Here is a 17,626-nt window from a genome sequence, read left to right on the forward strand (position 1 = left end):
GACGAATCTCTTCGGGATGGTACTTTGTATTGACAATTGGTTGGTAGTCTGGTTTATCTCACTGTCACCCGTCTAAACATCTCTTATATCGTCCACACAATTAGTCAGTTCATGGTTGCCCCTAAATCTACTCATTTTGTTACAGTTCTTCGCATCCTTCGCTATCTCAAAGGCACTATCTTTCATCAGCTTTATTTTTCTTTTCAGTCATTACTTGTTTTTTGTGCCTATTCAGCTGCCGACTGGGCAGGAAATCTTACATATCGTCGTTCCACCACAAGCTATTGAATCTTTTTTAATGATTCACTTATTTCTTGGCGCGGTAAGAAACATAATGTGATTGCTCGATCTAGCACAAAAGCTAAATACAAGGCACTTGCAATTACTACTTTTGAGTTTTTGTGGTTACATTGGCTCATTCGAGACATGAGAGTTTCTTCATCCGCTGCCATTCTCATCTATTATTCACAATAATGTCTTTCATGAGCGCACCAAACAAATTAAGATTGATTGCCATTTTGTTCATCATTATCTACTTCAAAAAACTTTACAGTTGCGGTCTATTACTTCTCATGATCAGATAGCAGATATTTTCCCTAAATCTCTTCTGCCAGACCGCTTCAAGAATTTTGTTTCCAAACTCAAGATGACTTTATTTAACCCACCTTGAATTTTAGGGGTGCTGTTAGAGAATATTGTATAGGGTTACGGTTAGCTATCTTCATCTACCCTCATTACCATATATAACATTACCATATAGGATTTACTTGTTCTCCATATATAACCTCACCTATATAAATCACTTTGTATTCTTATATTCATCATCTCAGTCAATACAATATAATATTATTCTCTCTCTATTTCTAACAAAATTAACTTGCTTTGTTTGGGGGAGCTTCCTAGAGCCTCAAAAAGTCATTTCAAGCTTGAAAAATACATTTGAAAAAAATTGTAATATTTGGTTACACATATGTAAAAGACTTTCTCGAAAAGCAAATGGCCAAGAAGCCCATTTCAAAGAAGTAAGAAAATGTTACTTTTGAAACCTCCTTTTAAAAAGCCAATTTTTTTTTTTTTTTTTTTTAAGATAAATTTATTATTTTATGTATAATTTCTCCCAGGGACGGAGGCAGTTAAGGACCAGGGGATGCCCCTGGATTTTCTCTCTCTCTTATATTCTATATATATATTATAATAATAATATATATGTTTTTTAATGAAAATATGGAAAATGCCCTCCCTGAATTTTCTCAATTTTCATAAAATTCTATAAATGCTTCATATTTTTTGTCCTAAATTGTTTCCTTAATACTTATATTCTATATCTGTAAATTAATATAATTCAAAAAATATCACTATCTCTTTCTATATATATATATATATATATATACATACTTATATGCATGTACATTATATTGTAAATATATGTTACCGTATATTATACTTATAATGTTATTTATTTATTTATTTATTTTTATTTTTTAAGGGCATGCTAGAGTCTTTCGACCCAAGGGGTTGGATAGCTAAACTATTCTTGGTGTTGACCGAATTAGCAATCGGCCTTTTTGTGAACCAGACGACTGTTGGAAGGCAAGGATGACCCATTCCTTCAAGTTCTTCGACGCCTCAATAAAGAAAACTTTCAGTATTATAAGTAGAATAGATGAAAGGAGTAAAGCAAACTACACGAGCATTCATCAATTCCAAGAGACTTAGAAAATAAAAGTAAAGGGGACTGAAGCCAAGCGTCGACTTTTATTTCATAAGTAAAATTCTCATACAGAGTACAAGAATTATAAATCTAACACTAAGCTACTCCTATGAACAAAAGTAAAGTACAAGTAAAAGACTGTATGAAAATTGCAGAAATGAAAAATCCTAAGCAAAAGAAGTGTAATACAATGAAAAGACTTAAGTAAATTGTAGAGAATGAAAAATGTGTTGTGTGGTCGAATTAAAATTTATTTTTAGGGTGCAAACAATGCCCCCCAGCTCTTTGAAATAAGGGCAGACCAAAATTTTAAAGAGTTGAACTGATGGATCACAATTTAAATCAGTCATTTTTATTTGGTCCTTCACATAGCTAAGAAGTCCCTACATCTTCTGACAATTCTTTGATTGCTTTTCCGATCAGCACCTTATTGCCGTCAGCCCCTTTTTTTATTTTGCTTATCAGCAATCTTTCAGCCACATCCTAACTATGGCACATTCACCATAAAATCGTTTTGAGCACTTAATCAATTAAGGTGCTGATTAAATCTTGCCACCAAAGTGACAAGTAAATGGTCTAGGTGCAGGATTGAATTATGTAAAGGCTAATTGTGTTTAGCCCCCGAGTAATTTTCACTCTTAGCACTAAATTGTTGACATTTATAACCAAAACGTGCATATTTGGCTGTCAATCAATGACTCATAATTTAAATCGATCACAATAATTGATTCTTCTTTGGTACCCCAAGTGGTTGAACAACCTAATGGGTCATCCCGAATCGAAAGGAAATTCTTTCGGCATTTTCGGATTTCTTAGAGTTGAACGAGTTGCCCCCCAAGGCCAACTAAGCCTTGGTTCAAAATTATATTATTTTTCAGCCTCTTTTGGTGTCCTTTTAGTTATTGAATTCAACACCTAAACACCATTAACCATTTCTAGAGGTTTTTTCGATGCTTAACATATGTAAAACTTGATATTTATCAGTTCTACAGTGTCAACTTCAATGCCAATTTCACCCTTTGTCAAATGAATCTCATAAGTAGGATCTTTGACATAGTTATTATTCGATGCCTCTATCACATGGATTTCATAGTTTGGGTTCCTATAATAGGTACCCCTAAAGGCATTCCTTCTATCTTGTTCTTCTTTCAGGATCTTTTCATATCTTGTAACACTAAAGGCTAGTTGGAATAATTCTTGAAATTGCATTCCCTCAAATTTCTTTCGTAATTCAAAGTCTAAACCATTCAAGGCTATACTCATATATTCAGTTTCTGGAAGGGTTACTTGGCATTTGTGTTTCGCCTTTTTAAACCTATCAATAAAGGGTTCAGCAGTCTCTCCAGGCATTTGGGACAGCCTAAATAAGTCAGTCATCGACACCTTTAGTTCGGTCTTATAAAATTGGGTATGAAACATTTCTTCCAATTGTTGCTAAGTATAGACTGAATTTACCGGTAAACTTATATACCAAGAAAATGTAGTCCCTTTAAGGGAATTAACAAATAACCTTAATTTTAAGAATTCATTTGCTCCAGTCTCACCACATTGAATGGTAAACCCACCAATATGTTCGATGGTCGAAGTGGAGTCTTCTCCCGAAAAGGTACCGAAATCGGGAACTTTATAGCATCTTGGAAACGTACATCGGTCTATATAACCCGGATATGGCTTCCTATATGTAAGGTGACCAATTCTTTTTGGGGCTGGTCCATAAGTTTCTTGAATTAAATTAGCTAATTGATTTCTATCAACCATAAGGGGTCGATGATTTGGCTGTTGTGCTAGAGGCTGATGCATATAAGATGCCTGAAACTGAGGCGCATACGGTACTTGAGGCTGAGGCATGTTTGGTACCTGAGCCTAAGGCACATATGGCGCCTTAGGATGAAGCGCTGGAAAATTAAAACCAACATTAAAATTATCTTGCTCCTCTTTGGGCTGATATACCTGCGGTTGGTGTTGATAAATCGGATTAAGTGGGCGCTAATTCATATTCTGATTGGCCCCTCTGATTGGTTGATATTCCGCTGGTATCTGATGTTACGGCTTATTAGCCTGCGGTTTTGATACCCTCTAATTTTAGAACACGGGTTGATCAAGTCCGCGCATAAAACTAGGGGATATCAAAATAATTAAAGTATTTCAAACAAGTACAGATTACAAAATGAAATAAAAGAATAAGAAATATGCTGAAAAAAACTAATAAATAATAATTATCAAATAATATAAAATATATACACATATTATATTATATATATGTACATTACCTTTCATAATTAATCATCAATTAATTAAATCATATCCACATATATATATCAATAAATATATACAGATATATCCTTCCATAATAATTATTAATTAATTACATTTATATATATAATTATGCAAAGATAATTATTTAAATATCTTTGTAACCATGGACCTTATTAATTAACCCAATAAGGCTTCATCTAAGCCTAAGACCACATTCTTTGGTCCAACTTCCCCTAAGCCCAATCCAATTAAAATAAAATAATTAAATTAAATATAATAATTACAAATAATTAACAAACAATTCACACAAGCATAAATACACACAAATTAAATAAACAATTCAATTATAACATTTCACAAAGCAAAACACCATATCAATTCAACAAATATAATCACGAAATATAATTGAATTAAAAATAAGACAATTAATCTAAGCATTCAATTAAACAAGACAACTCATTTAAAAATAACATAAAAACAATTTAAACCCAATTAAATCAAACAATTCATTTTTAAATGAAATAAAAATAATTAATTCTAGTTAATAAATCCTGTAAAATATCGGGGTATTACATTCTTCCCCCTTAACAAAAGGAATTCCGTCATCGGAATTCACGAATCCATGACATGAAACTCTGGTTATTTAATCCAAATTTTCATTCTTCTTTTTTCTGTGTGTAATTAACCCATCCACATCTACTCATAATTAACAGACATATCTCGTAATTTATTAAGACTATGTTAAGCTAACACATACTTGTTGCATTTATTTTGAACCTAACCTTACCAACTTACATGTGTTGGGAATTATCCCCATTATTTTCTTGTAGCAAAACAAATAAAACCTCTTTACACACATGACGCGAAAAATATAATATCGCCAACAATAAGAAATTGCCTAATCAAACAAAATATGAATAACTCACATAATGAGGTAATAACCTCCTCTTTATTGTTATACCCTTCACGGAAAATGCTTTAGAAAATAACCCACTTCCCATTATCGAACTCTAATATACGAGTTTACGATAACCTAGCTATTTTCGTCCATTCTGGAAGCGCACAAAAGATCTCTAATAAGAGTAACTTCTATAAATATGTCTTTAATTAATGTAGGACTCATAATTCAACTCCTTTTAAACAACGATCCACGAATAAAAAATCTTAAAAAATCATCCATACAAATCCTTAAGCAATGTCATCCCAACGTGCAACCCTGAAAGCTTTATTTAATACTCTCAATCGATCTTGATCAAACCCCTAAACCAGATTACTTCTAAACATACAAACCATTTTGTATCGTGTTAATGTTCGAGAATATCTTGAAACTACATTCATCCTCCCTGAACAATACTGAGTGTAAAAGTAATAGCTTCTCATAATTCAGTTATCTACTCTATCTCGCATTTACGTTTAGTGTGTGAACGTAAACTATCGACCGTCGTAGTCTATGTCATTCAATCAGTTTTCACAATAAATATTATCTCATAACATACTGATTTAGTATACGATCTTAGCACCTATGTTCTTACCTCTTCAAATACCTTCCAAATTGGTGTCCTACCATTTTCTGATAAGACTCAACGATTTACCATTAGGATGCACTAACAGACCGAATATAGAATACAATGAATCCTAACCTTAAGCTCTAAGTAAAAGAGTACACAATGCGGAAGTCACATAACGAAAAACACCCTATGGACACTTGAACCTGGAGTACTCTGATATCAACTGTGATACCCCCTAATTTTGGAATACGGGTTGATCAAGTTCACGTACAAAATCAGGGGATATCAAAACAATTAAAGTATTTTAAGCAAGTACAGATTACAAAATGAAATAAAAGAATAAGAAATACGCTGAAGAAAACTAATAAATAATAATTATCAAATAATATAAAATATATACACATATTATATAATATGTATGTACATTACCTTTCATAATTAATTATTAATTAATTAAATCATATCCACATATATATATATAAATCAATAAATATATACAGATATATCCTTCCATAATAATAATTAATTAATTAAATCATATCCACATATATATATAAATCAATAAATATATACAGATATATCCTTCCATAATAATTAATTAATTAATTACATATATATATATATAATTATATATATAATTATGCAAAGATAATTATTTAAATATTTTTGTAACCATGGGCCTTATTAATTAACCCAATAAGGCTCATCCAAGCCCAATACCACATCCTTTGGTCCAACTTCCCTTAAGCCCAATCCAATTAAAATAAAATAATTAAATTAAATATAATAATTACAAATAATTAATTCACATAAGTATAAATACACACAAATTAAATAAACAATTCAATCATAACATTTCACAAAGCAAAACACCATATCAATTCAACAAATATAATCACGAAATATAATCTAATTAAAAATAAGATAATTAATCTAAGTACTCAATTAAACAAAATAACTCATTTAAAAATAACATAAAAACAATTTAAACCCAATTAAATCAAACAATTCATTTTTTAAATGAAATAAAAATAATTAATTTTAATTAATAAATCCTTTAAAATATTGGGGTATTACAACAGTTGATTAGCCTGGGGTTAATACTGTCCATGCAACGGCTGCAGAAGGGGTTGAAACTCTTATCGCTGTTGTTGGTAGTAATTATGTTGAACCCCAACAGGCGCTGGAACTTGTTGCTGTGCATGCAACAAAGTGTTTATAGTATTTGATCGTGTCATAAGGTGTTGATCAAACCTTGTTGATAGGACGGTCAAAGAATTATTCAAATTAGCCAATATGTTATGGATTGGCTCTAGTTCTCCATGAAAAGTACGGTTGGAAATTTCCATCCATTGCACTAAGTTATTAATATCCTCAGCCAACATTTGATTACTTGGCTGTTGATTTACTTCGATTTCAGCCCTTTATTCTTGATGTTGAGGCTATTTCTCAGGCAAATTTTGTGACTGAGACCGAGTAAATGCCATAGATAAATGTTAAATTTAGGCCTTTTCGGTGTCCCACCGGGCATGCCAAATTGTTTGGCTTTTTTTTTTAGGGGCGTGCCAGAGTCTTTCGACCCAAGGGATTGGATAGCCAAACTATCATTGGTGCTGACCGAATTAGTAATCGGCCTTTTTATGAATCAGACGACTGCTGGAAGGCAAGGATGATTCCTTCCTTCAGGTTCTTCGACACCTCAATAAAGAGGACTTTCAGTACTATAAAACAAATTACACAAGCATTCATTAATTCCAAGAGACTTAGAAAATAAAAGTAGAGGGGACTGAAGCTAAATGTCGACTTTTATTTCATAAGTAAAATTCTCATACAAAGTACAAGAATTGTAAATCTAACACTAGGCTAATCCTATGAAAAGAAGTAAAGTACAAGGAAAACACTGTATGAAAATTGCAGAAATGAAAAATCATAAGCAAAAGAAGTGTAATACAATGAAAAGACTTAAGTAAATTGCAAAAAATGAAAAATATGTTGTGTGGTCGAATTATAATTTATTTTTAGGGTGCAAACAAATGTGCCCCTGAAATTTTTTTCTTGCTTCGTCCCTAATCTCTCCTATATAAATCATTTTGTATTCTTATATTCATCATCTCATTCGATACAGTATAATGTTATTCAATGTCTATTCCTAACAAAATTTGCTGAAGCTTACACTAAGAAAACTAGTTTATATATATTTTCATAATTGTCTATGAAAAATAATTGTAATAGAAGACAAAATAATACTATAAGACAGAGGTTATTAAAAATGTTAAAAATTTAAATACTATAAGTGAAATGACATGTAACTTTGGGAGCGAATTAAACCCATCCAATACAGGATTAGGCAATGGTAATGATGAGTTTCACAAAAGCTTTTCAATTAAAATCGAGGTGCGTCAGCTTGGTGATGCAACAAAAGAGGAGTTTTGCAGTGTAGCCACTTTTAACCTCCTGATCAAATTTGATTTTCGAGTAACAATTCGAATTTAATTTTTCTACTTCAACTTCTATAAGAATTTTCATTTAAAAAAAACAAAAAAAAGTCTTGTTGCAATTCTATTTCATGTTCATAACGTTTTGGTTATCGTTTCAGTAAAATCTATCAATTTTCTTCCATCTGAATATATCTCACCTCCATAAAATAAGTTTCGAATCTTGTAACCTATATTTACTTTTAAATGTTTCATTTTTGTATATTTTTTATTTATCACATGTAATTTAATTTTGAGTTAGATTAAATATGTGTTCCTTTCCATTGTGATGGGATGTGTGGATGATTTTAATTTTGAGTTAAGACATGAGTTATGAGAAAAGTGATAGACAATCATCTAAAATGGCTCACCAAGTGCAACAACGACTTGTAAAAATGCAGATGGGAAAAGAAAATGATGGAAAATAATATGAATTATGATACCAAGAAAACGTACAACATCATATAGATTGAAACGAAAAACATGATTCATATAGTCGAACAAGATAGTTGGAATTAAACTTTTATCTAGTTTATCTGGCTAACAATCTAAAACTGGCTAAATAAGTGTTGCTCATGAGTAGCCATTTGATCATATGAGTGGCTTATACACCTATCCATAAAAACAATTTACATATGGTATGCATAAAATATAGAACTATGCCCAAAAAATTCATTATGCTACTGATTAATTAGTTGGATGAGCATTTTTTAACTTATCTAAAAGGAAAAAAAGAAAAGAAAAAATTGCCAGAGTTGTTAGTATTGCACAACTTTTTCATATCATAGGTTTCTTTCTCAAACACATTTATAAACCATGGGTGGGGCTAATGAATAATCTTCCATGTATTGTACTAAAATTCTCAGCATTATAATTCAATCACAACCTCACTTTAACACCACATGTTTCATTCGTATGTATATATTTTGATCAATGAAGAGGTGAAGAAAAGATAATGGATGGATCAATTCTATTCACTTGTGACACCACATGTTATGTGTAGATACATATCACACAATTACACTTATAATTGAAAATTTGTCGTATGCTAAAATGATAATCACCTTGTTATATTTGTGAATGAAGATTCTATGATTTCCACTGATAAATAGGCACAAGTGCACAACTAAGGAGATAATTTGCCTAACTATTTTCTTTGCGAAAGGATACATATCACAAAATGCTGTGACACATTTTGCACCTTGTTGAATGTGTTCATCCTTAGTGACATTGGAACCAATAATTTTGCATTTAAATTTGGTTGAATTTTTGCAATTCTTGATCTGATAGATTCGTTTATTAATCTATTATATAATCCGATGCCAAAATTGGGGTTTTACTAACCTATTATATAATCCCATGCAAAATGTTGTGACACATTTTGCACCCTTGTTGAATGTGTTCATGTTTAGTGACATTGGAACCAATCATTTTGCATTCAAATTTGGTCGGATTTTTGCGATTCTTGATCCGATAGATTCGTTTACTAATCTATTATATAATTCAATGCAAAAATTAGGGTTTTACTAATCTATTATATAATCCGATGCAAAATGTTGTGACCCTTGTTGAATGTGTTCATCTTTAGTGACATTGGAACCAATAATTTTGCACTCAAATTTGGTCGGATTTTCACGATTCTTGATCCGATAGATTCGTTTACTAATCTATTATCTAATCCGTTGCCAAAATTTGGTTTTTTTAACAAGCATTTTAATAAAATGTGTTGAAACCTCAACAAACTCCAAGTAAACCCTCATTCTGACCATTGTAGCTTCAAATCCAAATTTGTCCAAAATTACTTACCTTTATGACCCATGTAAATACTCATTAGAAAGCTAATAGAAAACCCTAGAGGGACGTCAAAATTTCATCGAAATCCATCCTTTGTAGCTCAAGTTATGCCCAAATCAATTGAGCTTAAAAACACACCTAAAGTCACCTACAAAGCCCACTTTCTTAGAACAACATCCAAGTCTCAACACTCCAGCGTTCCCAACCGTCGATAACTCTTTAATCGGGTGGTTTACATTTAAAATTTTCCATTTGGAGCGATCCTCCTGCTCAGTTTTCAACCAATCAAAGCCCAGTTTTGGAATATGACCTCGAATACGCTCACTATTTAAATCGTTCATTTCCGTCATCGACTCCAACGGAAATACCAGTAGATACATTTGCTCTCTCTCTCAGTTTCATTCTCTGTCCAACACCAAACCCTAACCCTAGTTAGTGCGATTCAATTTCGCTTATTATCAGATGGCCACAGAAGAACCGGTTGTGGCGGTCGACTGCGCACCTGAACCTGAGGTGACTGAGCCGGCGGCGGAGGAAGTACCAGAGGCGAAAACCGGAAAGTCGAAGAAAGCGAAGGAGCCAAAAGCTAAGAAGCCAGCCGCCCCAAAGAAACCTAGAAACCCTCCTTCGCATCCTCCATACATTGAGGTACTGTAAACATTATGCGTTACCGTCGATTTGTCTTATTGGCCTTTGAAGTTTTAATTCGTTGTTTTAATTTTTGGATCTGATGATCTGATCTCTCTTGATTGATTATTTTACAGATGATTACAGAGGCGATCGTGACCTTGAAAGAGAAGAGTGGATCGAGCCAGTACGCGATCACAAAGTTCATTGAGGAAAAGCAGAAGTCACTTCCGGCGAACTTCAAGAAGCTGTTGCTGCACAATTTGAAGAAGTTTGTGGCTTCCGGTAAGCTTGTGAAGGTCAAGGGCTCGTTTAAGCTTCCATCGTCTGCTGCACCAAAGCCAGCGGCTACTGCTCCTGCGAAGAAGAAACCGGTTGCTACGGTGAAGCCGAAGACTGCCAAACCCGCAAAGGGAAAGAAAGCACCGGCGAAACCTAAAGCCGCTGCGAAGCCAAAACCGGCTGTTAAGGCCAAGCCGGCTGCGAAGCCCAAAGCCGCTGAGACCAAGCCGAAGACTGCTGCAAAGCCTAAAGCTGCCCCGAAGCCCAAGGCTACTGTGAAGAAGACTAAAGCTGCTACGAAGCCAAAGACTAAGGAGCCTCCGGCTAAGGCCTCAAGGACATCGACTAGAACAACTCCGGGGAAGAAAGTCGCAGCTCCCAAGCCGGCACCAAAGAGAACTCCGGCTAAGAAGGCAGTGGCCAAGCTGAAGACAGTGAAGTCTCCGACCAAGAAGGCAGCGGCAAAGAAGGGAAAGAAGTGAGGTTGAGAGAGTTTTCTGTAGGGTAGTACTGTAAATTTGGCTGTATGCTGATCAAAGTAATAGCATCGGATTTTTGCTTGTCTTTTGTTTGTTTTCTAATTTTCTGTAATTTTTCTCTCTCTTCCTCCCCACATTTCTCTTTCTTTCAAGGGATTTGAAACAGTGGTAAATGTTTTAATCAGTTTAATCTATCTGAGGTGAATTAGAATTAGATGTGTTTGCGCTTATGTTGTATCAAAGATGCATCTCTCCTTTATCATCCTTGGTGAGCACTTCAAAATTTTGTTGGATCTATTTTCCATTGGTTTGTGTTCAGAAAGGAGATATGGCTACACACTTGGTTAATGAGAGGTAAACAAATAATTCCTTTTTGAAATGCTTGTATTATGAATTGGTTGGTCTGAATTAATTATGCCTTTACTGACTGTGAAGGAGAAGCCAGAGGAGAATTTCTGAATCATACCAATTGGGGGACAAAGTACTAATGCTAGAGAGGTGAGTCAGTGACTGCTGCTTCTGTGTAGATTCATTTTGAGAATTCAAATCCATATAGTTTGTGCTGTTAAAATGGTGACTTGATAATTTTTTATATGGATTTATTATGTGCATTGAAGATGAATTATGATCGATTGGTGGTATTAACTTCTTGTACATTGATAGTTTCAATAACCCACAACTTACATTTTATTTCATTATTAGTTTTCTGTTTCAATAATAAGGATTACCTTCATCATCATATATGTGTTCTAGCTGTGGTAGCACACCAATGAGAGCTGCTAATACGGTCGCTATTTAAAAATTTCATTTGTCATTGACTGCTTCTTCGGTTTAGATTAAGTTTTGGGGCTCAATAGGTATTGTGTTTTAAATGGTGACTTGAATTCTTCTTTTCATATGGATTTATATTGTGCCTCATAGATGAATTATATGATAGATTGGTGGCAGCACTCCAATGAGAGTGGCTATATATGGATTCTTTATTTGCTATATCATCGGATACTTGTTGGAATCATCCTTTAATATGGGTTTCCTGTTGATGGGTAAGATATAATTGTATTATACGTAATCTGGTTGAGGTTTTTAGTGGGCTAGGTTATCGGAAGTTGTGGCTTACTTCTAAAAGAGAGTGGTTGTATTGAAGGTTATTAGGTCACAGACTCACAGTAGACTCATTGAGGTTATAACATTGGCACTTGGCAGGGGTTGATTTGGATCTAAGAAGTAGCATAGAGTTAATGGGGTTTCACCCTAGGGCCTTAGCTAATTTTGAATTCTCTTTCAGTTTTGGAATGGAGGTTTACCTATTGTTCATGGGTTAGAGTGCTGTGATGCTCACAATAATGTGGCGGTCTCACGTAGTCATACCACCCTTGGCTATTGCGGTCCAGTGAGACACTTGGATGGTACCAAGATGGTGAACATCTCCGGCAAGCCTCACTGTAATTGAGTGTTGTGAAAGCCCTCCATCATGATGCAATTCACTCTTGGGTAGTGTGACTACTTGTGGGTTTGGTCTTATATAGTGTTGCTATATCACAAAGTGTATACGCAATCCAAGAGTTACGTATTTTTCTTTTCAATACATGACGTGATGTGTAGATCTTAAGAGGAGGTCACTTGGTAGATCCTTGGATTGTAGTTACCAGTTATATTTTGACAATTGTATAGAGGGATCTGACATGTTTGTCTATCAAGTTATAGAGTCTCCATGAGACTTGCTTTTTTAATCAAGCAGTGCATGTTGTGTCGCGAAGGACAATGGTTTTTGTCTAAAAGATGGATGAGAAGAAGTAGTAAGAGATCCTCATAGGAAAGCTTACATGGGAAGAGGATCTTGTAATTTTGTCGAGGACTTGGACAGGAAATTTGGGAGCCATTGAAACTGCGGTCTGCGGTCTCAACGGAAAAGGACTTTGGTCATCATATTCCAGTAGAAGTAAAAAGAAATGGATTTTAAGAGGAAATTGAATTAATTCTCAGTCTGACTTCCCTTGCAATTCTCCAAAATAAAATTATGCTATGTACGTGTCAAAGAACTAAGGAAAAGGTTAACAAGACTTATTTGAGGAGAGATCATCACAATATCATGTAAATGCCTGTGTAGAAGGCTGCGAGATCTTTGCAGATTCGTGTAGATTACGGTAATAATAAAATTGGGGACTTGTTGTTGAGAGAGAGATTGTACAGCGGGAGAACTGCAATATAAAATTCTATTGAAGACCATAAAAGTGGAAAAAAGTGATAGGCAATAAGCCTGTAAAAAGAGGCAGAGATAAATTTGATAATAGGTGCGTGTTCTAGATAAGATAAACTTGTTGGAGATGGGCTTGCTTGTGAGGCATATGTTTTGCTGGTCACAATATAGTGATTGTGAGTTCATCAGTGGGATTAACTTGCAAATCCCTTTAATGGTGTGGTCTTAAATCTATTGGCGTGATTGATCCACTTCACATCAATACATGGTTAAGAAAAGCAGCGTTTTTCCCATTTTTCTTCTTCCTTTTTAGCATGCTTGCTACCTTGTTAAATCTCCATCTAATGGGAATGCCTCGTAACCAATTTGAAATGCATGTCTTGTAGTATTGATTACGAGCGTAGGGAGTAGGTTTGTATCCATGTGTTAGATATGCCAAATTCCCTATTACAAATAGTGTTATTATTTAATATTTTTATTTTATTTTAGAGTACAATACCGTTTCTATGTAACGGAGTGTTCAATATAGGATGTTCACTCATTTTGAAGCAATGGTAGAATAATAGTATTGGATTATTGGATATGCTTTGTAGTTGCATTTCAATCAAAAGTGTGTTACACATATCCCTTACCCATGTCCTAGTGTTCTGTGAGGCAATTCACCTACTGTAAAGATTTCATGTAATATAGAAACTAAAAGGTTTGATTCTTCTCCTTCTAGATAGTTTGTTCTTGTCTATAATCAGTTATGATTTTCTACTGGAACAACCTGGATTATAGTTTTGTATGAGAGGTGAAGCCTAGGCTTTTCTCAGTTTTGATTCTCTCTCTTACCGGACCAACCTTGATCAGTTTCCAACAAGCGCCAAAGCTTGGTTCATAATCCAATTATACATTAGCTGGTGATTATTCCATACATGAACAAAACTAGGCGAGCTCGAGGATTCTACAAAATTAGTTTGGCAGTACAAGAATCATTTTGTTTCTCCATCCGAGTTCTCATTATCTAGAAGTTGAAACTTGAAACATGAAACAGAAGGGCCCCAACTGTAAACATTTTCTGTGAAGTTGAAATTTATCTTATATTTTTCACATGGATTGCTAGGGAGTAGTATAATATGGTTTGCTAGGGAGTAGTAGCTTTTAGATTTGGAAGCTTATTATTTTCCTACCGTAGAAATTTGGATTAGAAAATGTTCGACCACGGACTCCAACTTAGAGTTGAGTATTTAGTTAGTTTTTTTGGTCATTTGGGCTAGATCGCATTGGGGGTACTCAATGAGCTGAATTAAGTTGAAATTCTATCTTGTGGATTTGAAACCTATACTTTTGTGGAAAATTTAGATAACTGTTAATTGATCTTCTAGTTATCTTTTTTCACCCTATAAATCCCATTCCGCATGTTCTTTTTCATTAATTTCTTTTATTTTCTATATTCATTACCCAAGCTATTTGTCGCTAAGGCTTGAGTGTGGTTTTTACTTAATTTTCTTGCAGATTAAGAGATGTCCAGCTAATGCTATTTGCTTTTCACGGATAAATCTGTTTTCTGGAATACAGCAGGAGGGGTAGAGATAATCAGTGCGGTAATGAGGCCTAGAAACAGTGGTCTTTTTTGTACCATGATGAAAATTTTGAAGAGAAGGTAGGAAGATGTAAAAGAGGTATCCCTGAGAAAAATAAAAGAGGTATTGCATGATTTGGTCATTACAATGTTCCATAATAAAGAAAAGACTTTATGGAAGGGCAAAATTATATGACTGGCCTCCTTCCTTTCCTCCCACTTTTGGGAGGAGGGGATACTGTTGTATGCCTGGCTTCCTCACTTCCATCTTCTTTTTCTTCCCTACCGAACAAAGAAAGGCCTTCCAGCCCTTCCCTTTTCCTCTTCCTCATTCTCTCCCTTCCAACTGGTCCGAAAGTGCTGACATATTTTTGAAGTTTATAACGGTATGGGCAAGATTCAAGCGAAGAATTTTAAGATTGTTTTACCATTATAAGCAAACTAAAGATTGGAGAAGTAGACTAACTCTCGGGTGGGGAGGAAATAACAGAAGTCGTTGAGACTACCTCGGGTGGGGAGGAAATGACAGGAGTTGTTGAGACTACAATGATAGTTTCTTATGAAATGAAGTCAAAGATCCGCGATGATAGTTCCATTGCTTCACATTGATTAAGCCCTAACTTGAAGGCCGCGTTTTTAGAATATTGTTGTTGCTAATTTTTTACTGATTTTATATCATTATCCGTTGATTTTAAGGGAGGAAAAAAAAAAAAAAAAATTATAGTACCATTTGTGTATTATAAATAGTTTTTTTACCTTACCTTTGCATATGACGATTTTTTAAAAAGTACTCTCATTTGGCCGTTTAGGTTTCAAAGATACTGTAAAATACGTTAATTTTATCGTCACTTCCAAATAAAATGATTTCAAACATTTTGATACTAGTCAGTCCCTACACTTTTTTTTTTAATATCCCATATCCCCACTATTTTGCTTTCCTATTTTTATCAAAAATATTTATATACCAAATTCAATGCATTTAGCACCATCAGTAAAATTCTAATTCTATATTTTTCTAAAATACATTTTTTTTTTTTACTAAATAAATTGAATTTAGAACTCCAAATGGATGGTCTTCAATTAAGTAATGGAATATATATATATATTCTAAATTTTGTTTGTAATGGGAGATATTTATTTTGTTTTTGGAAGTTTATTGACTTTTTAGTGATAAAATGAATGGAAAACACTTCTAAGATTTAAGCTTGTTAATGTATTATGTGATATTCTAATCTAATTTAATTGTAATTAATTATGCTTATGTACTAATTATATAGAGAGAGAGAGAGAGAGGTTTATCAAGAAAAGATTTGAAAAAGGGATGATTTATTTATTTATTTTTAGATAAACTTAGTTGATTATTTGAATTATTTATATTTTTTTAGTATTTGTGATGAATTTATGATGATAATATTGATTAATTATATTTAATTAGTTTATTTATTTCATGGTTATTGTGATAGTGTCAATTTGTATAAAATGAAAATTTATTTTATTATTTCTAACATTTTATTATTTATTTTATTATTTGTTGCATTTTCTTTTAATGTCTTTATGAGGATATTATACATAATAAAATAAAAAATGTATATAATAGTGAATTTTTAATCCTGAATTTTTAATCCATGTAACGTATTATATACGTACGTATTTGTATTTGAAATTTTACATTTCCGTTTTTTTCAGTCGATTTTTTATTACATATTTTTTCTAAAAAAATTTGAATTATCATCATGCGTTTTCAAATCACTCCTGACTTGAATAGTCGTACGTTTTCAAATCATTCCTAACTTGAATAGTGTGTGTATTGTGAGGCCGATATACGTGCTCTAAGGGGAAAAAAATAATTAGAAGAGTTTGTTCAATTGATGAGACAAAATTAGATAAATAATAAATAAATATTTGAAAGAAAAAAAAAATGAATGCTTACTCGGGTTGGGCTATTAGTCGGAGTCATGCATGAGGGCCTAAGCCCAATGTCACGGACTTGGACCTTTCCAAGCTCCCGTGTGGCCTTAGATCATTTTAAGCCTAAGTCAGCCTACCCGAGTGTGTTAGCTTAGTGAAGACTAAGGCTAGACAAGTGCTTTGCTTACTTAGGTATGTAGGAAGAGATTTAGGCAAGTGAACAATAGAGTTTGGGAATGTATGAACACTTGTATTACTTGAGAGGAGATTACAACTTAGGTTGCTTGGTGATGAGTAAATGAACTCTCACCTCCTATTTATAGGCTTTTGGTCCTTACAAGAACATTCTAGATATGTACAAATGTTTGGCCTAAAATATGTATCTAGGATCCTCCAAAGATATATCTATACAATTCTAGAACTATTTACAATGTACAAGACAAGTCTAGAGAATTCTATACAACTCTAGACAAGTCTAGAAAAGATTAGATAACTCCACATTAATCTAAAGAATTCCAGAAAGTTTTTTTTTAGAAAATAAAGCAACTGACATTGATATAAAAAAAATTTACAAGGTTTGAGGCCGAAGCCCAAATACATAGGATAAGACAGCCCCAAAGGGGAAACAAGGCATAGGCCCATTTCGATAACAAAATGACTCATACTAGCTGTATTGAAACCATAGCAATGAGAACACTAGAAACTTTTCCGGTAAGCGTTTGTAGCTGAAGTAACAGCTATGTCTAGCTATCAGGAGGTCGAGGAGGTGGTCTGCAGCACGACGGAGGAAGATCCCATTCTAAGAGGATTGATCTCGAAGCTGTGC

General features: G+C 33.6%; 1 protein-coding gene across 1 annotated transcript; it reads left to right on the top strand.

Moving 5' to 3' along the window:
* Positions 1–10,089: 10,089 nt before the first annotated feature.
* LOC132269012 (histone H1-like) lies at positions 10,090–11,345 on the top strand. The gene is made up of 2 exons (XM_059769987.1): positions 10,090–10,391; positions 10,508–11,345. Exons 1-2 carry the CDS (start codon positions 10,206–10,208, stop codon positions 11,132–11,134), a joined length of 813 nt encoding a protein of 270 aa, XP_059625970.1. The 5' UTR covers positions 10,090–10,205; the 3' UTR covers positions 11,135–11,345.
* The last annotated feature ends 6,281 nt before the right edge of the window (positions 11,346–17,626 follow it).

The sequence above is a fragment of the Cornus florida genome, unplaced genomic scaffold, assembly GCF_030987335.1.
Source record: "Cornus florida cultivar Cherokee Brave unplaced genomic scaffold, ASM3098733v1 CherokeeBrave_3.0.0_Hap2_Chr08, whole genome shotgun sequence".
Lineage (NCBI taxonomy): Eukaryota > Viridiplantae > Streptophyta > Magnoliopsida > Cornales > Cornaceae > Cornus > Cornus florida.

What these genes read in the sequence shown, in the direction of transcription:
- LOC132269012 (XM_059769987.1), top strand. Translation starts at nt 10,206, where the DNA reads ATGGCCACAGAAGAACCGGTTGTGGCGGTCGACTGCGCACCTGAACCT. An exon ending in CGCATCCTCCATACATTGAG is followed by an intron (nt 10,392 to 10,507) that starts GTACTGTAAACA and finishes ATTATTTTACAG; the next exon opens with ATGATTACAGAGGCGATCGT.